General features: G+C 39.2%; 1 protein-coding gene across 6 annotated transcripts in view; it reads left to right on the top strand.

The window, feature by feature from the left end:
* The first annotated feature begins 296 nt into the window (after positions 1-296).
* Positions 297-23,903, top strand: part of rgs19 (regulator of G protein signaling 19) — a 46,340-nt gene continuing 22,733 nt past the window's right edge. Inside the window, exons 1-2 of one of the 6 annotated variants that reach the window (XM_046056519.1) lie at positions 389-491; positions 13,481-13,588. In XM_046056519.1, the coding sequence (XP_045912475.1) occupies positions 13,574-13,588 (15 nt within the window). In that variant the 5' untranslated portion in view covers positions 389-491; positions 13,481-13,573. Of the gene's footprint in view, positions 492-11,498; positions 11,557-13,003; positions 13,024-13,480; positions 13,589-17,419; positions 17,538-23,903 lie in introns of those variants that run through there. The other 5 variants (XM_046056520.1, XM_046056521.1, XM_046056517.1 and 2 more) reach the window with 5 other exon arrangements.

The raw sequence follows: 23,903 nt of genomic DNA on the forward strand, positions 1-23,903 counted from the left end.
TGTAATAACATTTACAACGAAAAAACTTGATATATGCAGTATATCAAGTTTTTCAGTAGCCTATATAAAGTTTTATAACTCCGGGTCTCCTCCTGCTTGGATGGACGTGAAACCGCGCATGCGCTCCGCCGCCCTGTCCGCCAGGGCGGTGATCTCGCTCCCTCTCTCTCTCTCTCTCTCTCACTCACACACACACACACACACACACACACACACATACACTTTCTGTATGTCTCTCTATCACTCTCTCTCTCTGGGAAAAACCCGAGCAGGAGGAGAGCAGGGGGAGGAGGCGGACTCCTTCTTCTTCTTCTTCTTCTTCTTCTTCTTCCGATACAGCGTCGGCGGTAGGATATTTAGAAAAATAAATCAAAAGAAATCCACGCACCAACCCCCCCACCGGTGCGGAGCCACAGAGGGGAAAAAACACACGGATGTGCCTCCGAAAGCGCAGCGGATACCGCCCTCCGGACCTTATTAATGCCAAGATTGTGAGTATCTGATCGGCTGCAGAAGCGAGCTTGAACACGGGGAGGGAGGGGTGCTGGTTTCAGTTTAATTTCCCCTTCCCTGGTCTCCAGTCAGCGGCGGGGCTTTTCCTCGCTGCGCGGTGTTGAGGAAAAGGTCGGTCTCCGTGGTTCCTCCCCTCCCCTCCCCTCCCTCCTTTCCTTCTCACCTTCTTTCCTTTCTTGCTTTCCTTGATTCCTTCTCAAGAACACCAACAGCTCATTGGTAGAAAACTGAGAGAAAAATGGAGGGTTTTCTTACTTTACTTCTATATTTCTTTCTTTCATTTGTCATGTATAGTGAGTTTGGAAGAAACTGACTGTAAGCGGACGTTTCTGTGGGTTAACCATGCAACCTTCAAAGACAGTTTCTATAGGGGAGAACGGGTTCAGTTGTTACCCACCTCTCTTGTTAAACCAGCATGTAAAACACACATTTTGTATAGAACTTTATTCGTTTGACTGAAACCTTTTATTCTCTGATTTGTTTGTGTGTTGTATCTATTTCCCCTTTCAACTAATAGCAAATTGTCTTTTACTGTGTTTATGTCTGAACATACATTTGCAATGCAGATTCAAAAATGTAAGGAAGCTACATTAGGTGCCTTTTTAAGTTAAATGTTTGATAAAGTTGTTCTCTGGCAACATGAAAGTTGCAGCGGACCTGGGGCAGGTTGCACAAAACACCTTACATTCTTCTCCTGAAGCTTTCCTTAAAATGTTCACACAAATATTTAAGGTTTTCTCCTAATCTTGAGCTGTGTCTCAATTTGGATTCTTCCATTAGTACATTTACATGTAGTACACTGTGTGCACTATTTACTTAGTATGTGAATTTTGGCAGGGTAGTCAAACATGGCCGTATTGCGAATTGAAACTAAGTGGATCATTCTCATCAATAGTTGCAACAATTGTCAGCTACCAAAATATCTTCCAGCTTGCCGCCATTTAAACAAGTTTGAAAATAGGTTGGTTGACCCTCCCCTACGCAGTCATGATGTAAAACCATTGAGGGTGAGAAGTGTCCAGCGTTCCACCCTCATACTTTTTGATTGTTTTGAGTGTACCATCATTGTGCACTGCATTTCACCATGTTTGCCAGTGTGAAAGCACATATGCACTCAAAAGAGTAAATATGGAAGCGTGCAAATTGAGACACAGCATTTGTCTTAAATAATCCTTTAAAGTTAGCTAAACCATTGCACAAAAGACCACAAATGTCCTCTGACTCTATCTTAACCGCAACATGACATGAGTTTATGGCTATAAATGAAGAAAACAATGGCATCCCAAGAGGAATGTTCCGCGACCATGAGAACCCACTGGACAGACAATGAGCAATTAATTTTACATTATTATAGTCAATTCATGAGTCATCCAACCGTCTGCAGTTTACCTTACTTTCCACCGTGGTGTTATTTCAGCAATTTGGCAATTAACGGTTGCTCCACCATTTTATGATGTCGGCTACCATCACTGCCTCATTTGAAAGAGGATTGGGAGGTGGAAAATTAAATTTTGTATGGAATAAACGTACGAACCATATAAGCAGTTAGTCTAACATTAACGGATAGACATATTTCCAAGTAAGCTGTAAGATTTCTTACAGCTTATGTTAAAGTTATTCTTAGCAGTTTTGTTGGATTCCTTCCTGAAACTTTTATCTATTAAATGTTGTTATTATTTATGTTTGGTCCTCTGGGATGGACCTCTTCACCAGACTTTGGATGAATTTTTGTTGCAATTTCCTTCCTAATTTGTTGTTTTTTGCTTGTTGTTATTTGTGGATCAAGTATACTTTTTAGTACATGGTCTCTTTTATTGGATTCCTCCAGAAGAAAATATTTTCTTCCTCTGAGCAATTTGGTTTTCTTCTGCCATTTAAAAAAAATAAAAAATAATCTATCACTTTGTGAGACGATAAGATGATAACAGATAGCCTAGGCTATCACAAGTACTGGTCGATGGATGTGGGATTTTCAATAGCCGATATTTAGAGTACAGGGCAGCCAAAACTAACTTTTTCCCAATTCATTCCACAGGCTGTCTCTCAGCTAGGCTTTCTCTCAGGAGAAATTAAGCCTTAAATGTGCCTAAAGGAGAAAAAAGTGTTTTGAGATACAGATTCAGTTGATGTTGTAAATCTGTGTTTTTGTTTTTAGTTGTCAAGTTTGCTAGCTTGCTACATAGCAATTTGCTAGCTTGAGACTTCATGCCTCAACGACATGCAAAGTCATCTTGTTCTTTAAGTTGCAGGAATGACTGGAATGGCTCGAACATGTAATTTTTCAAATATCAAAAATAAATTTTGTGCTTGTGTTTTGAGGAATTTTTTAAACTCCTAGTTAGTATTCTCCCAGCACAAGAAGTGGAGTGATGTAATTGGTTTAGGGGCTGGTTTATCTCAGCAACGTTTACAAGAATTTGCCAAATTTTAAGATACATGGCAAACTATGCTGAACAGTTAAACTACATACAGAATCCGTGTATGGTTCGTTCTTTGATTATTCTATTTCAAAACCAAATCGTAAAAATGGAAAAACGGTAAACAAAGAAGCAGACATCTGTTCTTTTCTGTTTTAAACCCAAAATGGAAAAACAAAGCTGCTGCGTTTTGTTCTGTGACCGATGTTGTATCACTGCTGGGTTTTCAAACTAACTGGCTGCTGTACACGTGCACCTGATGCAACAGCTGTGGTCTGCCTCCGTCCCCAGATTGGTCACACTAGCAAAACATACATGGTATTTCTTTTCAAGTCGCATCGCATCTCATAGTGACTGTGGCGAATATCACTGTAGAAGTGAGCACTATATTATAGCCACATATGAAAAAAAAAAATTAAGAAAATGTAAGCTACTTTTTTTGCAAGATCGCGCCAAGCTGGGTTTGAACTCATTGGAGCAAGCAACATTTCCGTGTTGTGACTTGTTGCATTGCATAAACAAGGAGGAACAATAACCGTCCATCCGCAGCGCACCTCTCCCTCGCCCTTTATGCTCCAGCGCCCTGCTCCCTCTCCAGTAGACCTACAATGGGTTGTGTTGCCCATGGAACCGGCGCATTGTGGAAGGTCGGTGATCGTTCCCTTTGGCTGGATGAAGTCCGACGCTTCTGGTTTTACGCATGATCCATGTGCTACTGCAGCTGGAGGCTCTCTGCAGCGCCATGCAACTTTCTAAATTCTTCCATCTAAAGAAAAAAATAAATGTCAGGTTGAAACCCTGTAGAGAGACTGCTGCAGCTGTTGTGTCTTCTCTACACTGATTGTAGCAAAATGGCTACTTATAATGGCTACTAATAATGGGCATCGCAATGCTTGAATTAATTCATAATTAAGAAAGACATATTTATTTGCCATAAAGTGCTCGTCCATACCGTGCTTTAAAGCACAGCTTTGCTCCAAATGAGCCCAGTATGATGTATTAGGCTATATAGCCTACATTTAAATAATGAACGAAAATTACCCGAACATCTTAATCAGTGTATGATTTGTTAATATACAGCTTGCCGAATTAACTGATTACAGTTCGTCTTTGGTGTGTACCATTGGATGTACTGACAACTATCACTGAATTAATTTGATATTGAAGAAATCTTAAAAAGGGTTTTCAGGCAACTTCTGAGACGTTCCTCTTCCTGTCCCAGTTGTACATAGGCCTCCTGTTTTTCTAACTAAAAACCCACTTATGTTCAAGCTCATCTTAATTACATTTAATCAGGCGCCGCCATCGCCCAAGTGTATCTGCTGCAGGTTTATAAAGTGTAACACACAAATCTACACAAATCGGACACATTAAATATCAAAACCAATATTTTTCCGTTTTGGTTTTAAAATGGAAAAAACACTACTTGTTTTCTTTTGGTTTTTCAGATTCGGTTTTGAAACAAAATAATCACAGAACCATACACTGATTATACAGACAGCTTTTGTTTTAGCTTGTTTGTAACTATTTGCTATGGAGCCTATCAATACTACGGCCTTTAATAATTTAGCCCTTGGGCCCGTTTAATACCCGGTTTCAGTACCCATCTCTAGTCTAGGTATTTCACTTTTTGTCACATATTTTGTTCACATGACACGAAACTGAAATAATGTTAAAGTTTGTCACCTGTCTGCAGTGATGTGTTTTTCTCTCATCCTCGATGATATGAAGTAGCCTACTGACAATTGTCGCAAGAGGTTTTGTCTCCGTTCTGACCGCAGCGTCCTCCAACTTGTGACTTTGTTGTTGTATGTCGTGCTGAATTTAGATTTTTGCTATTCCAAATGCAGCTACATCACTTCAGCGTATCTGTTGGTGCTGCTAAAGCAAAAAAAAGCACTTAAAGGTATATACAGTAAAACTTCAATAAATAGCCGAGTCCCAAATAGCCACCTACCCCGTTTACTGGCCTGATGTGGGAACACATTTTGACAAATAAACGCAGGTCTCCCTTTAAACGCCTGGTCTGGTTGTTACATCTTAAACCCTGCGGGGTCGCCTGCTTTAGCTGCTTCTAAGCTGCTTAGATCGTTTATACAAATAGCCTATGCAATAGCTAATGTTTAAAGTGGTGGTTTATGCTCATTTTCTGGTTCAAAATCTTATTATGGGGTCGTACCAGAACAGATTTACATGGTTTAATTTTCAAAAAACATACTGCACATTGCTGCAGCTCCTCACCCTGTGTTGAATGCTTCGTTTTAGCTGTGGAGTGATACATCTTGTCTTTGTTGGGAGTTGCACACGAATAGTTCCTAGTTAAGGAATACTAGCCAATCAGAAGCAGTGAAGGGCGGGTCAGCCAAAAGACGGTAAGCCGCTTCGGTTAAGCTGTAGGCTACATGGACTGAAGCAAGAGTTTCAGAGTGGTGAGTTATTAATCTGTAACAAAAGTATTTTTCATCCATAAAGTTATAACTGAGCTCTGTCTCTACATCACAGTAACAACTTTCTGTCCATTGACTGCCTGGAGGGTAGCTAGTGTTTGGAAGGAAGAGGAGGGGCTAGATCAAATGAATGACGTGTCTTTGATATTATTGGATCATTTTTGTACATGTAATATTCTCTTTCAACTATTTCATAGTAGCCTATTTTAGTTTTGTGCAACAGGCCTGTCCCTGTATGGACGCCTTTCCCAACTAAAGGCAGGGTCAATTCAATGATTTGAGCAAATAAAAGCCCGGGCTATTAATCAAAGTTTTCTGGTAGTTCTAAGGGGAAGTCACCAGAACAGTTTGATTCGAAAAAGCCTTATGATTTTGTAGCCGACAATGTTAGCCGGTGGCAGCGTTGGACGATGGCATCGTCCTTCGCTCTTAATTACTCGAAGCTTCGAAGCTCAAAAAATGATTTTCAGGCCAGCCCTACATGTTGCGCCTGACACTTTAGAAGTAAGAATAGAAGAGACATTTTTAGCACAAGAGCCGAAAAGCTGCCACTGTAGCTTCTCCTGCGCGCTCGGAAAGGGAGGTGTGAGCGATGCATTCATGTGTTGTCGGAATAATCAGAATCTTTTTTTCCTCCTTTTGATAACGGTTAATTTACTGTCCATGTAGAGTGAACTAGATGTCTGCGTAGGGCTGTGCAATATGACAAAAAATCCATATCCCGATATAGGTCATTCCATATCCCAATAACGATATAGAACATTTTTGTAAATGAAATACGGCATTTCCAACTGTAACTTGGGGTATTTCTCTGCATTATTAAGTTGAGATGACAAATACCATGATAGAGTGAACAACAACACAGTAATAAGTAATGTAACTAATGTTAGCTAGGTTGTGGGTTAGCAATCTGACGCTACTGCTGCAAAGCTAACATGAGAGGACGAGACGGCTCCAGAGCAGCTCCAGACAGCGACACTCGAAACCCTCCTGCTACTACAGCTAACATCACAACAGCAGCATGTCTTGGTGAACTATAAAGTAAGCTGTTTGTCTGTGGGCAAGTTATTTGACATTTCCTGACTGACACACACGTCATGGCTGGCACTGTTGGATATTGTTGTGAGGCTCGTCCATTATTTTTAATGCAAATTTCTGCCCTGCAACACCGGCATGTGTGGAAGAACGGACCGCAGTGAAGTTAGTTTCAAGTTTGATGTTAGTTTTACGTTGGACATTCGATAGATGCTTTCCAACGTAAAACTAACTTCACTGCAGTGCAAAGCGCTGTTCCCTCCAAAATATTACATTAAAGTGTGGAATTTGTGACACAACGATATAAATCGAGTATAATTGTAAACGATAGACGTTTTTCTATCGTCACATGATAGATATTGTCATATTGCACAGTCCTATGTGTGCGTGTTGTTTATACGCTCTGATAATGCTAATCCAACAAATTTTCGTTGTAGCATCCATGTTGATTAAGAGCACATGAACACACTTAAGTCGGAAAATGACTTCACAACTCGAGAAATGGGACCATCCGAAGAGCACATGAATGCATCGTGAGCCACTGGTTGCAATTTACAACCCTCACCACTAGATGCTACTAAAACTTACACACTGAACCTTTAATATTAATATTTGTCTATTAACAGCATAAACTGTTGTAAGAAAAGGTAAAATGTAAATTGTTTAGAAAATCATGGCACATGGTTGCAACCTTATGATGAAGAAATAGTTGCTGAAAATTGTAAAATATATACACATCGTTATTTAGATTGGCTTAACTTGGAACATGATCTTAATTTCTGAGGTTTTGTGTTTCTATCTGGATCAAAGTTTGACACAAGTCCCTCTAGGAATATTAAAACTTGCAGTGGATGTTGTAGTGATGTCACAAGTTACTTTAACAGAAAAAGTTAAATTGAACAGTGGTTGCTGTTCCTCATAAGTGCATGCATGGTAATAAAACACAAACTCTGACAGGGTTATTGCCTCTACCTATGTAACACAGAGAATTTAACCCTGACCCTAGTATGTTCCATACAGATTCAGTGAGACAATAAAAAGCTCAGATCAGCTGGTATTTTGGACAGTTAAGACAAAAATCACACTGTCTTTGTGAATTTTGTGAGTTTATAGTGACTTTGCTGTACTTGATGGTATGTTTATGTATAAACTGCCACCACGAAGTTCCTGCTAAAAAGCAGTCGAGCAGCAGATTTATTGTGTCTTGTATAGCACACCCTTTAGCTTTAAACTATAGCTTTAATATTCCTAGTGAGACATATAGGATTATATCATTCCTTTTTATGACCATATAAGGTTTAGCCTCTAGTTAAGCGCTTTTAAGAGGAAGAGACACAAAAAAGGAGAAATGAATCTGTTGTTGCATTAATGTATAGGCTACTTAATTTGAGCACATATGGTATTTTACAACTGATGTTCCTTTACTTTCTCCCAGGCTCCTCATCCTTTCGTTGTGTAGTAAATGCCTTTTCATGAATCACACTGGACAGCTCTGTGTGAAGGTAATGCACAGGAAGGTGTTTTTGAAATCAGAAATAAAGGTGTCAGACTTGAAAGTATGGCCCTTTGCATTTCTTCCCTGTTTTCTATTTGGTGTCTCCAAGCATGTGGAACTGCTGGCTATCAAATGTCAACATCCATCTCCTTTTATCCTCATAAATCCTTTTGTTTTGGGTTCCTTCCCTGTAGCCGGTTCAGATTACACACTCGGCTATAAAAAAGAAAGTCCTCTTGAATGAGAAGTGAGATTTGTTTTCAGGTGCCTCTGTGAGGTTCGAGGTTATAAAAACCTTTTACGCACGTGAGTAACTAAACCAAGCTGAAGGAGGGAAAGTTTAATTGAACAATTTCAAACACATTTGGTGTGACAACGCCCTCAGAAATTGCAGGCATCCAAATTCCTTCTCTATATGATCTGTCATTTATTGGAGATTTTTACTCAAAGCAGCAGTTGTATACTGCATCACCATGGAAGCCAACATAAACAGTATCAGCTCTCAGAAAAAGAAGTCTGTTGCCTATTTGGGGTCCCAAACCTGAGATTAAGAAACATACCACCTCTCAGATACTGACATACACCCTACTTGCCTACTTCTTTTTGCCAGTTGGTACACACTTCCTCTTCCTGCGTCTTTCTTCATTGTGTCTGTTGCTTGCTTCCTCTTTTTTTAAGTTGGTCATCGCCTTCCCTTCCTGTGTCTCTCGCTCACTATTTCTGTCTCCCCCATTGTTTTTTCTTTTTGTCTCTTATTGTTTGTTTCTGTCTTTCTGGCCATCTTTTGTGTAATGTGTGTGTTTGTGTCTATGTACAGTGTGTGGTTGCCATTCTAAAGTGTCTTCGTCATCATCTTGTGCTTCTAGTGTCTTGTGGTGGAACTGGTCACTCTTTGTTCCTTGTTTGATGTTTAAGTCCATGAAAACACAAAAGTAGAACTCCCATGTCCCATATTGATGTAAGTTGAAAACCTTAGATCTCCCTCTCAAATGTTTCTCCAGGAACAAACCCCACCCACCACCACCACCTTATTTTTAGTTTGATCACCACACATTTTTGAGGTTCCGGGGGGATTTTGAAAGGATTGCATCAAGAGGTCGGAGAGTTTTCTCAGCCCATAGAGGACCTGGTCTTGGGAAAATATGAACTCAACAAAAAGTCACCGAAATTGGAGTTCCAAGTGAAAGCTGAACATTCTTTTGTGAAATCTAGAGCTCTAAATAACAATTTACTTGATTATTATATTATATATATTAATTTTCAGAAGGCCAGTGTGCTCAAATAGTTTTGTTCAACTAACACTCCAAAAGTACTCACAATTGAGAACCTTGAACAAGGGAATGTTTGCCACAGTGGCTTGAAATATGACTTAAAAGACGAACGGAGAAAGGAGAATAATTTTCATATTATCAAAATTGTTGCAGATCATTTTTCTGTTAATCACTAAATTGAAATTATAATTATTTCATCTCTAGCTGAAAATCTTAGGTGTGTCTGCAGTTGCATTGGCAGATATCAGATTGATTTATCAATAGGGTTGGATACCGAAACCTGGTGCCAATATAGAACCGGTTCCTATATGACTGGCACCTACTGGACTAAATTAGAACGCAAATTTCAGTACCTCATTTTGGTCCCACATAAATGTGTCAATTGAACCATTTTCTCTCTGGTGCTCCGAAACAGAGGTAAGGTATGGTCATCACCATTCACTGCAGTACCAAATGTAGCATCTTTCAATGAAAGTGTTCGAGCTGACAGCCTCTGTCTATATTAATGCGGCAACAGTACAGGCTAACGTGAGCCGTAGCGCATGGCAAAGAAACAAACCTGGCTCAACTGCAAGCTGCACGTGTTAACTTTTATTATTCACCCTCTCTGTCCCGAGGCCAACAAACACTCTCCTCCAGGCCAACAGGAACAACAACAACCGCCCCCTTAACTCTCTGTCAGTCACAGGTAGGAAAATAAAAGATTGACAGGCTTCTACACAAAACTACAATAAACAGCCCTATCTTTTACTCTATCTATTAAGTTTAAAGTTGGTTTGTAGCATAAGAAAACCTGTTAACTGTTATTTAGTGTTAAATTATTTTAGTTGCGTTAGGTGATTTAGGTTTTATATATTGTGAATTTGTCATGTAAACAACCGGAATCATAAAAATCCCAAACGATACCCAAACCTAGTTATCAGTATAAGATTGAAATTTCTTTTTGGCTCAAATCAGATCTGAAAATATCATAATCCAGCCAATATCAGTATGTAAGCTCAAAACCTCAAAAATCCAACATCAGTGCATTCAACATGCATTTTCTAAACATGTTCATAATACATTATCTAATCTGTGCTACATCAGCTAGAAATCAGAAATGTGCCACCTTGGAGCGCGCCGGTAGCCACAGCTCCCGCTTTGATTCCAGACGAGGAGTTCTGATGTATGTCACAACCCATCTATATCCCCTTGTTTCCTGTCAGTCTCTTCACTCTCGACTTCCAGTAAAGGCAAAACAATCTTTAAAAAGTGTCACCTCTATCAGGCAGTGCAAATGTGGCCTTAGGCGTTGTCCTCACACTTGACAAGATTTCTGGGTAATGAAGTCTTAGAAATTCAAATTCAGCTTTATATTGCAGTCCTCTATAATCAAATTAAAACAGTACAGGGAAGGCATGAATTCATACGTAGGGGTACAAGTGTCCACAAGTTAAAATATACTTTGAGTTATGGGGATGTTACTCTGTATTTTTTAAAAGTAAACCTCTGTTTATTTTGCCATAGGTGTCAGGTTTGAGGCCATAGTCCCTAAATTAGTCCTTTCAGTTTCTCCAGAATGACTTTTTAGCATCATTAGCATTCCTTATTTAAAGTAATTGGCATGATGAGCAATAACCTTGCCACTAATCTCTGTCTCATGGTTTCAATGTAGAATTCAGCTGCTGTTTAAGAACTCCAAGCTTGCATTTGTTAAGAAACGCTTTGGGGAGCTCACATTTATTTATGTTTTCAACATATTCAAATTGTTTTTCTTTTCCATGCAACAGATTTTCTATTCTCAAATTTGTGCACATTTTAAATTTGGTTTGAAGCAGTATTCCTGAATGTTACAGCCCTGGTTTGGTCCAGTCTTCAATGCAGGGTGTCCGCGGGGTCTTAAAAAGTCTTAATAAATAAATTTTTGCGAAAATTAAGGCCATTAAAAAGTATTAAAAAGTCTTAATCGCCATTTAACAAAGTATTAAATTTTGAAGATATTTTTTTCAATGTGAAAATCCTGTTTGTCCAAAAGTTTGTTTGCTAAAAGTGTAGGTGAACGTATTTATTTATAATGCGTAGCCAAAAATACCAGACAGGCAGAGCGTAGCGACTGTGTCTCTGTAACGTAAGGCGCAGGGATCTACCGTGCGCCTATTTCACTCTTAAACCCTCCAAAAAATAGATCCGTGCGAACCGGAAAATTATTTACGAATTTACGAATACAACCGACCGTAAACTCCCACCCCGCCGGACCCGCATTGTTAATCGTCCAAAACATAGTCGGAGTGGCGATCAGGAGTAACGGGATTAACCCGGTTGGGCGGTCACTCTGTGGCCACTTGATCAGCCCCGTACCTGAAAAACAAGAGTGAGATGCGCCGCCAGCAGCTGAATCGGTAAGACAGAAGACAACAAGGAAAATTCAAGGAGCGTGTGTGTTTGGCTATTTAGCTAAATTGGTGCTTTTTATTGAAACAAAATCAACTTTTCATAAAGCCGATATTCTCGTCAGTGTCACTTTTTGTGAACAAATCAATCACAGCCTGGATGGAGCGGGATAAAAAAAAAAAAAAAGATTGATGTGCTGCAACAAACTTTATAAATGTTGAACTCAGTGTTCTGCATAAACGGTAATGATTACTGACGAGTTAGTAGCCTGCCCACCATCAAGGTTGGAGACTATCATGTAGCCTAGAGCATTTTTCTTGCACAAAGTTAATGAATAAAAAACAACCCCAAACTGAAGCAGCTGTAATTTGAATTAATATTACACTAGTGGTAAGTTATACTTATATACTATTATTGAATATATTAATATCAAGCTTACAGTTTACTATTAAATTAACAATATACTTTTAATTTAATGTTCTATTTTTATACTAATACAGTCATTTAGACTAGTTCCTCCTCCAGGTTGTGCCTGTGCTACACCGCCTACACTACTTACGTTATTCATCACTCAGTTTATTCTCTTCATCTTTGTTCCCTCCTGGCCTATTTGAATTTTGTTGTATTGATCAAGTGGTCAATGAAAGTTATCACATGTCTTTGCAGGCAAGCTCCCATTATCTAGTTTAAACTAAAACACAAAATGACACTGTGTTTCACATGATTTGCTGTAATATTGCGTACATAAAAGTCATAGCTTATGTAAAACAGTTGCTTTTCGCAGGAAATCTGACCAGTTCTTCACATATAAAACAGTTGGCCCATACAGGCTGTTATAGGCAACTGAGAAAGTTGGTGAATGCCTCAATTTTTAGGTAGTGTTACAACCTGATGACATATAGGCAATAAATATGTTATATATATATATATATATATATATATATATACTTAAATTCCTTTTAAAACCTCAAAAATGTCCCTTTTAAAGGTGTGTGGCTGATTTAATCGGTTACAGTTCAAAGTGGCGCGGCAGTCTTAAAATATGTTGAAAAAGTCTCGAAAAGGTCTTAAAAAGGTATTGAATTTTACTTCAGGATTCCTGTATATACCCTGTCAATGGGATTTTGCCGTATTTGGTCCAGTATTCACTGGTTTTTTGGTCACTTGGTTTGGTCCAATATATCCGTGGTCACATCATAACTGATACCTGATCCGCTTAATAAAGTCAGTATCAGCACTGATTCTGATTGGGTGTATTTTCCCATTACAGTACCTGATTCAGTGTTAATATGAATTGTTTTTTTTCAATTATTCTTTGATGGGTCATAGCAAAAGCATACCATGATGCACCAATAGAAGACTTGCTATAGCTCTTGATTGAATAATCTTCTTAGGACGTCCTCACAATGTTTGTAGAGTTCATGGAAACAGAGTGACTTTTTCTTTCACTAAATCTTTGGAAATTTGCTTAAAATGTGAGCATCATTTGAATTAAAAATTGTGTAATAGGATCCGCCATTGATGGACGATTTTTAGGTTGACAGCAGGATGATTGTTACACAAACACTCACTATGGCCTTTTTTCTCTCCTTGTGTGTTTGTGCGTATATGTGTGTGTGTGTGTGTTTGTGTGTGTGTGCTATTGTCTGTGTATACCTATGTTTTTGTGGATTAATATACATTCCCCTGGGATTTTTAAATCATTTTGTGGGTGCTATCTGCTGTATGTTCTGTGTGCTTGTAAATTGGTCCGTGACTCCATGCTCTTGTGGGATTTCACACGTTAATGTGTGACTGTGTATGTTTTTTGTGACATTTTCGTACTGTGCTTGTGTGGCATATTTGCATGAATGCATGTTTGCACGTACATTTGTGCATTCCCCTGTATGTATGTGCGTGTCTGTTCTGTTTGTGTGTGTGTGTTTTATAAAGGAGAGGTCCGAGGCAGAAGGGGAGATGACATGCATGCGTCCGGCTTGCTAACATCGCTGACGACTCGCACACTAACCTGCCCGCCCTCACGACATGACAGACGTACTGGTAAACCTGCACCTCTTCCTCTCTCCGTCAACCAAAATCCTTTTTTTTTGCTTTTCCTGTGGTCATTTCTTTATTTCTTGATGAATTTCTTTGTTTCACTGTCTGGAAAATGTTTTTGGAACTAAAGCACATATCTGCTAGCAAAGGAACAGGCCAATGGAAATAATATTAATAATAGGACTTTTACGGAACAGAATACAACAAAAACTTGTGTACTTACTCTCTAATCTATTTAGAAGGGATGTCCTGTTTTTCCTTTTATAGGCAAAAAATAATAATTTTGCAATTATTTTGACAGATACTGCAATATGAGTCACTATTTTGGGGGACAATGGTAATATTAGCTTTACCATATAAAAATGATGTTATTTCTGCTGGGGTCTTTACCAAACAAGCATGTTCCCTTATGTATATAGAACATGCTTTTTGTAGGCCTCTATAGCACAACAAAGCTTCATTTATAATGGTATATTGTGACATCTTTATCAAAAAATGGCAGCTCCAGCGATTTTGATATTGCAATTGGCCATATTGTGATTTTGATCATTTCAATGATTTGAGCGGGTCAGATACTGGTATTTACTTCATACTTCATTTATAAGCTTAAATTATTCATATGATATGAATGAAAGTTTAATTGGGAGGTTCCAACTCCTGAAATTGTTGGACTTGATCCACTAGAGAGAAGACGCATCACTCTAGAGATGAAATGAATAGAGTGTGGAGTAGGGCTGCAACTAATGACTATTTTCGTAGTCGACTAATCTGTTAATTATTTATTCGATTAGTCGACTGATCACGATTATTTTCGTCACCCCCTAACCCTAACCCTAATTAAACAATTTAACTAATTAAATATCTTTCAAGTGAATTACTGATCTCCAACACGCAGCCTAACTAGCTAACGTTACCATTAAGTGAACAAGTTTTACACCAGTATCAACACCAGAGGGAAACCAGGGAAGAAGACAAACAGCGTAGGCTACTCCTAAAATTTCTCTGATTTATACAAACTTTAAAACTGTTAAAGAAAGATTTTTGCTTGGGAACTATATAAAATAAAAGCAAAATTAAAAGCAAGTACTATAACCACAACTGTACACTAACAATGTAATGTCTATTTAGAACAATAAAGCAACAGTTCCCTTTCATAATACTGTGGTTTATTTTTCAAAAGTGCTTATAGGCTATAACTCAGTGGAGAATGTTCTGTAGGCTACATCACGAGCCAGATGTCGCTTGATGTACTTTAAACCATTACTCATTACTAATAACTTTTTTAAAGCTGGGTCTCCAACATTGCCAGCATTATCTTGTCTCATGAGAGAGAAAGAGAGACGAGCGATAGGATGTGCTGCGCTAATGCACTACGGCGCTCATCTGCAATCAAATAAGATTTTAAATAGGCTTAGTAAAAAAAAAAAAATTAATTAATTAATGTATAGGAAACACTGCCTTTCCTCTGTCTCTGCAGCTCTGTTGTTCTGTGGTCTGAGTAATAGAGATGTGCGGATCGATCCTAAAGTATCGATATTTCTGATACCAACATTTCCTGCTCTAGGATCGATACTCATATAAAAGGATCGATATCTAAACTCAGTAATTTGGAGTGAGTGTGTGTTTTATCATAAGTATCTTACTGTCACCAGGATGGTCTAACTGCTCGGTTGATAGGAACTACTTCCTTCCGACTGTCAAAGTCATGCTTGCGCTATGGCTCTGTGACGGAGCTTCTTTGAAGTGAGCCGCTGCGGCCTTTTACATTTCCTGTGATTGAATATTGACTCTGGCTGACTGTAAAAGCAGTCACGTCTGGCTGCATTTTAGCTGTGAAGGTAATAATGTTGCTCTGTGTGATATGTGTGCAAAGGCAGTGAAATACTTTGGCAACACTGCAAACTTTGCTACACATCTGAGATTAAGTCAAAATAATATGATGATGTTATGAAGTGACAGTTCTGAGCAGGATATTTTAATTATAATTAAAGAATATGACTATATAAATATGAGTTTAATGTCTTGTCATTATGCAGCTATTATTTTGAATTGGTAAGGCCATAGCCTACTCCTTTTTTCTCTCATAAATACAGAAACGGGAGAGGGTAGGTCACATTAAACTAGAAATAAAATATGTAAAAAGTATTTGTATTGGTATCGGCAATACCAGCCTGGGTATTACGTGGTATTGGATCGGATAGGAATTAAGTGGTATCGCACATCACTACAGAGTAACTGGGACCAGAGGGCCCTGTGGGCGTGACTGGCACCGCTAACCTCACGGGCACTTGTGGAGCTTCTCAACCCCGAAAACGTTTGAGCACATTTTCGATTCGCCATCAACTTTGGTCAAACTGCCAATATTCAAGTTCTACACAGTTGATTTCTCGCCTCAAAACCGCTCAAAAGTGTATTTAGTAATTAAATAGCGGACAAATCTTGTAAAAACAAAAGCCGTTCTGCTGTTCGCCTCTTTATCCGTTACTTTCGCTTCTCGCATGAATACTTCTTCTTCGTGAGTTGTCTTACAGTCGAGCAGTCATGGCAGACAGTGGAAGTGATGTAGATGCTGATGCTGATTAGCTAAATGGAACAGATATATTTGTAACTTTACTTCAAATATTGATATCAATATATGAAATAAACTACTGTGCTTGTCATTTCAATGTTTTTTTTCTCCTCTCCCCTCCGCCTCTTGATCATTCTCCTAAATTTAACTGGCATTTAATTTTCACATGTCACTGGCACTATATATAACTGCTGTCAGCTTGTCTCCCTCATATCTCCTTGTAATTTCTCTCTCCCCTCTCTCCCTCCCTTGGTTTGCCTTCTTTCTCTTCCTCTCTCCTATACTTCTTTTCTTATCTCGCTCTCCCCCATTCCCTCCACTTTTTTTCTCTGATTATCTCTGCCTCTCACCCACTTTCCCTCTTCATCACCCCCTCTCTTTCTCTAGTTCTGCCTCCCACTCCCCCAAATTCCTTAATTCTCTCAACTTTCTCTCCCTGTCCTTTACTCGCCTGATGTCCTTAATGTTTCCTACATACATAATGATTATGAAATACAGTGGAGCTGTGCATATATGGCTATGTGACTGATTGCTTGATGGTATCATGGTATTAAGGCTTACTGTTTCAGTGTCTTCTGATGGATGTGAACACCCTTGTCCTCAGTCAGTCAGAGGAAAGCAAGACATTAGCAAAACTGCTCTGAGCAGTCCTGCAAACTGCTGGCCACTTTTTTACTGTCCTCCCCATCAAAGAATAAGGAGAAAGACACGGCAGGTTTGAAGAGATGTTCCTGAAGAGATGCATGGATGCCTGGAGCATTTATGTAGATTGAGGGCTAAATAGTCAGATTTGTAAAGTGTGGCATTCTTGTGAAAGAGACAAAGACGTTGGCAAGTCTAGACTGGCCTGCAGGGGTGTCCAAGTTTAGAGGAAGAAGGAATACAAATTATGGTTTTAGGAGATTTTGTCTTTAAGCCATCGTGGCATGAATAGGCCCATGCAGTCCTAACGGGTTGGGTTGCGTCGGGTTGGTGTGTGTGTGTGTGTGTGTGTGTGTGTGTGTGTGTGGACAACAGGTCTGATTCATCAAGATTCAGAAGAAACCAAGAAACCCTGTGTGTCACAATACCTCTGACTCTGTTTCCTGTCTCCTCCCTCTCTCTCTCTCTCTCTCTCTCTCTCTCTCTCTCTCTCTCTCTCTCTCTCTCTCTCTCTCTCTCTCTCTCTCTCTCTCTCTCTCTCTCTCTCACTCAGTTTTTCTGTCTCCATCTTTTCCTGTTGCTTTTCGTCTCTCTTCCTCCTTTACTGGAGGCAAGGCGTGTTGAGTGATGGAACTAATGTAGCTATTAGCAAAGGAGTGAGAGAAAGTCAAAAGAAGGACCCGTTTTGTTCTTTCATTCAGTCGTCCATCGTTGATCCACCATTGAATCGTCTCGTCTCTGGTGAGCTTTGCTGCTCAGTGTTTTCTGTGTGCTGACAGTTTAATGTGCCAGTATTTGAACAGGGTTTGCGCACTCTTCAAAGTTGTGACTTTATAGCTCAACAGGCAGTAACGGGGTTAGTGGTTTGAGTCACTTTCTGGCTGCCTATGCAGTTGGAAAGAGTGTCTACCAAAGTTTTGGTCGAGTGTTGCTTCATTACTCAAATTTATGTCATTTAATAACGCCTCTGTGGGTTATTGAGGAAATTCTCTGTTGTCTCGCTGATGAAACACTTTCAACACCCTCTTAGATAAACTTGAAAATGCATTGTCATCAAGCTTAAACAAGACTGTGTTTCAGTTCCTGAAAAATATACATCTTGGTGATAAGCAAATTTTGGCTGATAAACAACAAATAACCTACATATTTGTCGTTCCAAATCAGAAGGTTTCAGATGGATTTCACACTTTCCAGTGCAGGCATTAGCTGCAATTTATTATTTAACATGTATTTGGTTGCCTTGGGAACAACTTAAATTTTAAAAAATATGGTTGAATAAGCAAATGTTTACATTACAATTCATAAGTGCTAATTTTGTCAGCAATGGTAAACGTCCCTATTAAAACCATAAAAATCCTCTTTTCAGACATTTTAAATATACAGTATACTGCCCCAATTTAATTGAGAACATTTTAGTTCAAATGAAAGTGAAATCTCTCATTTGAGATTCATTTATACCAATGTATAATGTTTTTATTGTTTAATTTGTCGAAATATGTCAAACGTCTGGCATGGGCCCATGATTGTTCCCAGTAAACCCTCCTCACGATTTATTGATAAATCAATATATACTGTATATATTAAAAAAAATAAATGTAGCCAAAAAACTATTATTTAACTAAATCAAAACTATGGTGGAAATTGCTCTTCAATACTTAATCTTTACATATGTCTTGACATTTTGTCTATATCTCTATCCTATGGTATGCTGTTGGCCAAAATTTCTGGTCTCGCAAGCTGGTTGTTTTTATTACGACTTATAAAGACCAATTCACTGAGTCATTAATTATTAGCCTATAACTCAAAGCAACATTATGTAAGATTTGTTTGTTTTTTGTGCGATTTGGCACCTCTACCGTTTCAGAGTGTAATGCACCACTGTCGTTGTGACGGCCCTGCCTAGTTGGATGTTTAACTGTGTGGTGTTGTAACTAAGTTGTAAATAAGGACAGCTGTATGTGAAGGTTCTCAGTCAAGCAGGTCATAGTTATCCAAGGAAGGTTAAAATCAAGGGCAACTGGACTTGGTTGAAGATACTAGAAGACGTTTTGTCCCTCATCCAAGTGACTTCTTAAGTTCTGACTGACTGGTAGGACAACTCAGCTATTTAACCTCGGTGGGGTCGTTTGCCAAGATCATCGATCCTACTGGTTCTTTAGTGATCCTGGCTGTTGTAACGACAGTAGTTATGGTCATTAGAGCCACCCGAGGCCAATCCTCTCCTAGCAAAATATTCAGGCCTACCTCCACACTGCTGGTGCATTGCGTAATATGTGTGTAATTGAATTGAATAGATCAGCCCCAGATCAGGCCCCTTGTCACTGATACCTGATCCAGCTATTTGAGTCAGTATCGGGCCAATATCCAAAATCAGTATCAGATCAGTGCATCCCTAGTTTTTATTATCTTTAATCAACCGTATCCTGTTTTTTGTATCCTTATGAGCTTTTAATGTCCACACTGCTTCCCTTCTGATAAAGCAATGCATTGCTTGTTTCTTTCTCCCGAGCCCTGTTGTCATTGTTGCTTGCTTTCTGTAAATGCAACAGATATGCACAATTTCAATTTATGCAGCTGTCACATGGGTATACCATTACCTGAAGCATTTAATTATGCTTCAAGTCTATTTTTTTCACAGTACGCCCATAAACAAAAAGGTGATGACCAATTAAAAGGAACTGAATAAATATCTTTATCTACATTTTGCAACCTAGAGTGTGCTGTTCTCTGGCTCTTTGCTCTGGTTTGTAATGTAGCCTAGGTTTTAGTGATGGCTTGGCCATCATGCATTGCTGGACTCGGTAGTTTAGGTTTGCTGTTTTTTGTTCCAAAATGCAATTATTTTTGTTTATGATGTGTGTGTGTGTGTTCAGAGCATAGTGGTTTATGTTGGTAATTGTCATTTTTGTGCTGGTTTATAGTTCCGACCATTAGTGAGGTGAGGTGGCTGGGTTTTTTTTGCTACATTTTTGAGTTAACGAAGAAAGAGATTTTGGTAAAATTTTTATTTTTTAAATTATTAAATTGATTAAATTACATTTTTACATCTTTTTTCAATTTAGCATGTTGATTAGTCACAGTTGTTTTTTAGTGACATCGATGCTGTCTCGTCAACTTCTAGCTTTAGACATCGGAAAAAACCATCATTGACGAACCTACAGTATGTAGTCATAGTTTTCATTAATGAAATTAACACAACAATACATTGCACCGATTGCATTTTTGTAGGCTAATTCTGATTTCCGATTTTTTAAATGTCTGACCTGCCAATTTCCGATTTTCTTTATTTCTAAGAACTATAATTGACAGCGTACTTAATAATTTTTGTAACTTTTATTTAATGGAAATAGGCCTGTCGCGGTGAAGTAACTTCCCCTATGGTAATATGTTGGGGCTCAACAGCGCGGGATACGGTATTATTGCTATTTTTGATCAATGAAGTAATTTGGTTCCATATAGCATAGTAAGTGTGTCTGTGGATTTTACCTCACTGCTAGCAGCTTTATGGTTTGAGCAGGCTAGCTGCTGGGTATCGCATTGCATTTATTCACTGAGCTGACTTACAATCGCTATATATGGCGGCTTTTCCATTACCAGTACCAGCTCAACTCGCCTTGACTCGATGCTGCTCGACTCGGTTTGTCCGTCCTCCGTTTTCCATTGCAGATAGTACCCAGAGATAGCTCCCCTCAGTGTAGCTTGTCGTCATAGCGACGCCACACACAACTGCCGCGATGTAACTTTCAATGCGACATACACACAGCTGTCTCTTGATTTAAGTTAAAATGTTTCAACATTACTCAGAATGTAAGATAAGCGGTACGAAAACCTTCCAGCTGTGTTTTTTTTCTGCTGTTGTTGCTGCAGCGGTCTGTGTGACGGTGGGAGCAGAGGGCTCTGTGAGTGGGCGGCTGGCCGGCCTCACGAGCTCCTCCCGCGGGTTGGCCCAGGCTTCCCTCGCCGCCACATGCGGAGCTCTTCAAGTCTGAAAGCTTTCAAGCACATTTTTGCTCTGCCATCGCTTTTTGTAAATCTGGCAATATTTGAAATCTACACAGTTGATTTCTCACCTCAGAACTTCTCAGAAGTGGATTTAGTGATGAAAATTTAGTGAGAAAAATTGTACAATATAAAACGTTCTGTTACTGGCCTCTGTCAGGCGCGCAGTGCAGTGAATAGTGACGATTCTCTCTGACCAATCAGTAGTCTGCTGTGTTTTCACGTCACATTTTAGTATTGCCTCGCTTGGAGCCTCGACGGAGTTGATACGAAAAAAATTACCTGGAAGCAGGTACAGGTACAACTTTTCCATAATGGAAAACCAAACAAAGCCGAGTCGAGCTGGAACTGTGCAGTGGAAAAGGGACTGAACCCCTAGAGCAACGAGAGGTTAAGTGTCTTGCTCAGGGACACATTGGTGGATGTGTCAGAGTGGGGAATTGAACCCGGGTCTCTCACACCAAAGGCATGTGTCTTAGGCCCCATCCACACAAAATTAATTTTGTTTCTTTATTAGGATCCCCATGAGCACTAAGCGTTGGCTATTCTTCCTGGGGTCCATTCAATTGTATTTCACAAAACATTGGCATATAACCTCTGATGCAGACTGATATGATGTATAATAAATAATAATAATATAAATAATGATAATGATATTTGTTATTTTTTACTTTATTTAAACATATTTGAAATAATATATTACCCTATTTCTAGTATGTTATTTCTTATCTCACCATTTTAATTCTACTTATTCTTCACCTTATTATTGTTTACTCACAAACTACTTTAATCTGCTCACCTTTCTTTTCACTTCAGACACACACCTACACCCGTCTCTCTCTGTGACTTTCTTCAACAGCAGTTTGTTTTATCAAGTCAGCCAAACTCGGATTTTTGATTTTTTCACCTGCGATTCCATTTTCATGGCAGCAGGTGAGCTGCATGGAGGGGGGTTGTTGTTACTGAAGTAGCCTATCAAAACAAAACCATGGAATGACATCATTCACTGTTGCTTTACCTGGCCCATGCTTGTAAAATATCCACCGTTTCCTCTTCTTCTATCGTAATACCAGATAATCTCTCTCGTTCTTTCTTTACAAAGTGCTGAATTGGGTTGCCATTAATCTACCTGGGTGGTCTGCACAAGTAAAGTCTATGGGGCAAACCACAGCTTATTCTGGCCTGACGGGTATCAAAAATTGCAAGCTTTGTGTCTTCTTTATAGGGTTGGGTATCGTGTAAAAGTTTATGATACCAGTACCAAAACCAGTACCCTGAAAGTGATACCGATACTAATACTTCATACGATACCTTTAAAATGCCACCTGTTGAAGCCATAGTAGTTGATTGATGGCCTGTTATTATTTTTATTGTTATGGACAAGCAAGATAATCTATTCTTATTTTTTTTCTTGTTTCAAATAACCTTTACATAAAAGTATTGGGAAATTGTATCAGATCCTTCTCATCCTAATTAGTTCATCCCCACGGGTATTATACAGGAAAAGACTACAGGTTGCAAATTTTTGATCATCCAGCCGATCAGACTAACTAGCAGCTGCAGCAGAGGCTCCGTGGGTAAAATCAGCTAATCGCTGCTGCGCCACAAAAGTGTTTAATTGATGTGATGGAACGCAGTGATCGATAGGTGACAAGTGATGTGAATAGCAAATAAAAATGTACAGAGAAGTGTTAAATGATACCAGTAGATGAAACCAACGGAAAGCCAAGCTTATGGTGATAAACTCGCAACAGTGACAAACATGCCTGAGACCCCAGCCGTAGGTGAGCGGCTGTTAAAACCACTCATGGACTGAGCGTGTGCAGGCCTTTGTTATACAGTTTATGGTGCAGGCACATAAGGAAAAAAAAGGCGGGCTCTTCTCTTTCTTTCGGTGTGTTGCTTGTGTTTTTGGCTGCAAGCAAAACCATTCAAACAGTCATTTTTGCCGCTATCTGGTTACAAAAACTATCGAGTGAAGTACTGGTTTGACGTTTTGATTCTACTCGATACTGGGCTGCTTCAGTCGATATCATAAAGGTATTGAGTAGCGATACACATCCCCACTTCTTCACACTGACTGCATGTTTTGCCGCGTGTGTTTGACAGCGACAATAGTTGGTTACTATCTGTGCACCATCATTCGGCGCAACATGCATATAAATCTGACCAGAACAGAATCGAATATGTGTACTGATCGGCCCCAGTCACTGGTCATTGGTCACCAGTCATGGTTGATCAAGCTGAAAACTGAAACGATTCCAGTCACTGGCCGATCGACCCGTGCATATCAGTCTGAGTGTAATGCAAAGGCTGAGTCGGATTTGACTTTGTTAATGCTATGCAACAGTTACATAACAATAGTCCCTTTCTTGATTATTTTCTGCATTAATCATTTCATTTAAAGAAATAACAATCATGATTTTTTACAGCCCAAGATGATGTCATCAAATTTCTTGTTTTGTCCAACCAACCCTAAGGGTTGACCGTTTGTGGTAGTCAAAGCCCTGAAAAAAAACGCAAAGTCTTTCCAGAGTGAATAACTACGTATTAAGTCTCTTTGTATGTTTCTTTCTCCTCATTTTGGACAGGAATTGTATTTCAAGTGTTTTAGTTGGATGTGAACATAATCTTGTTCGGTTTAGGCAGATCCTCTTGAAATATGTGTTGCAGCTTGTACAGTTATAGTGGTGTGTGTTTTTGTGTATGTGTGTATATGTGGTTGTGGTGTGATCATAGGTGGACATGTGTATGCTGCGATTGTGTGTGCATCACAGTGTGTTTGAATGCACGTGTGAGCAGTTGTAGCTTGATTGTGTGTATCTAGTCAGTGTGTGTGTGTGTGTGTGTGTGTGTGTGTGTGTGTGTGTGAGTGTGTTTAGACAGGCTTGTCCATATAAGGAGAGGAGAGGAGATGAATTTGGGAGCTGATATGGTTTGTCGGCGCAGCCCTCTGGTAAAAAAAAAAAACCTTGAATCTGTCACCACAGAGCGCTGTTAGGTTGGATTTATAGACCCAGTTACTGTGTGTGTGAGAGAGAGTTTTAGTGTGAAAGCGAGGGAGTGTGTGTGACATTTTCAAATAGACTAAATGAAGAGAGACGGATC

Source organism: Micropterus dolomieu, linkage group LG08 (assembly GCF_021292245.1).
Source record: "Micropterus dolomieu isolate WLL.071019.BEF.003 ecotype Adirondacks linkage group LG08, ASM2129224v1, whole genome shotgun sequence".
Classification (NCBI taxonomy): Eukaryota; Metazoa; Chordata; class Actinopteri; order Centrarchiformes; family Centrarchidae; genus Micropterus; species Micropterus dolomieu.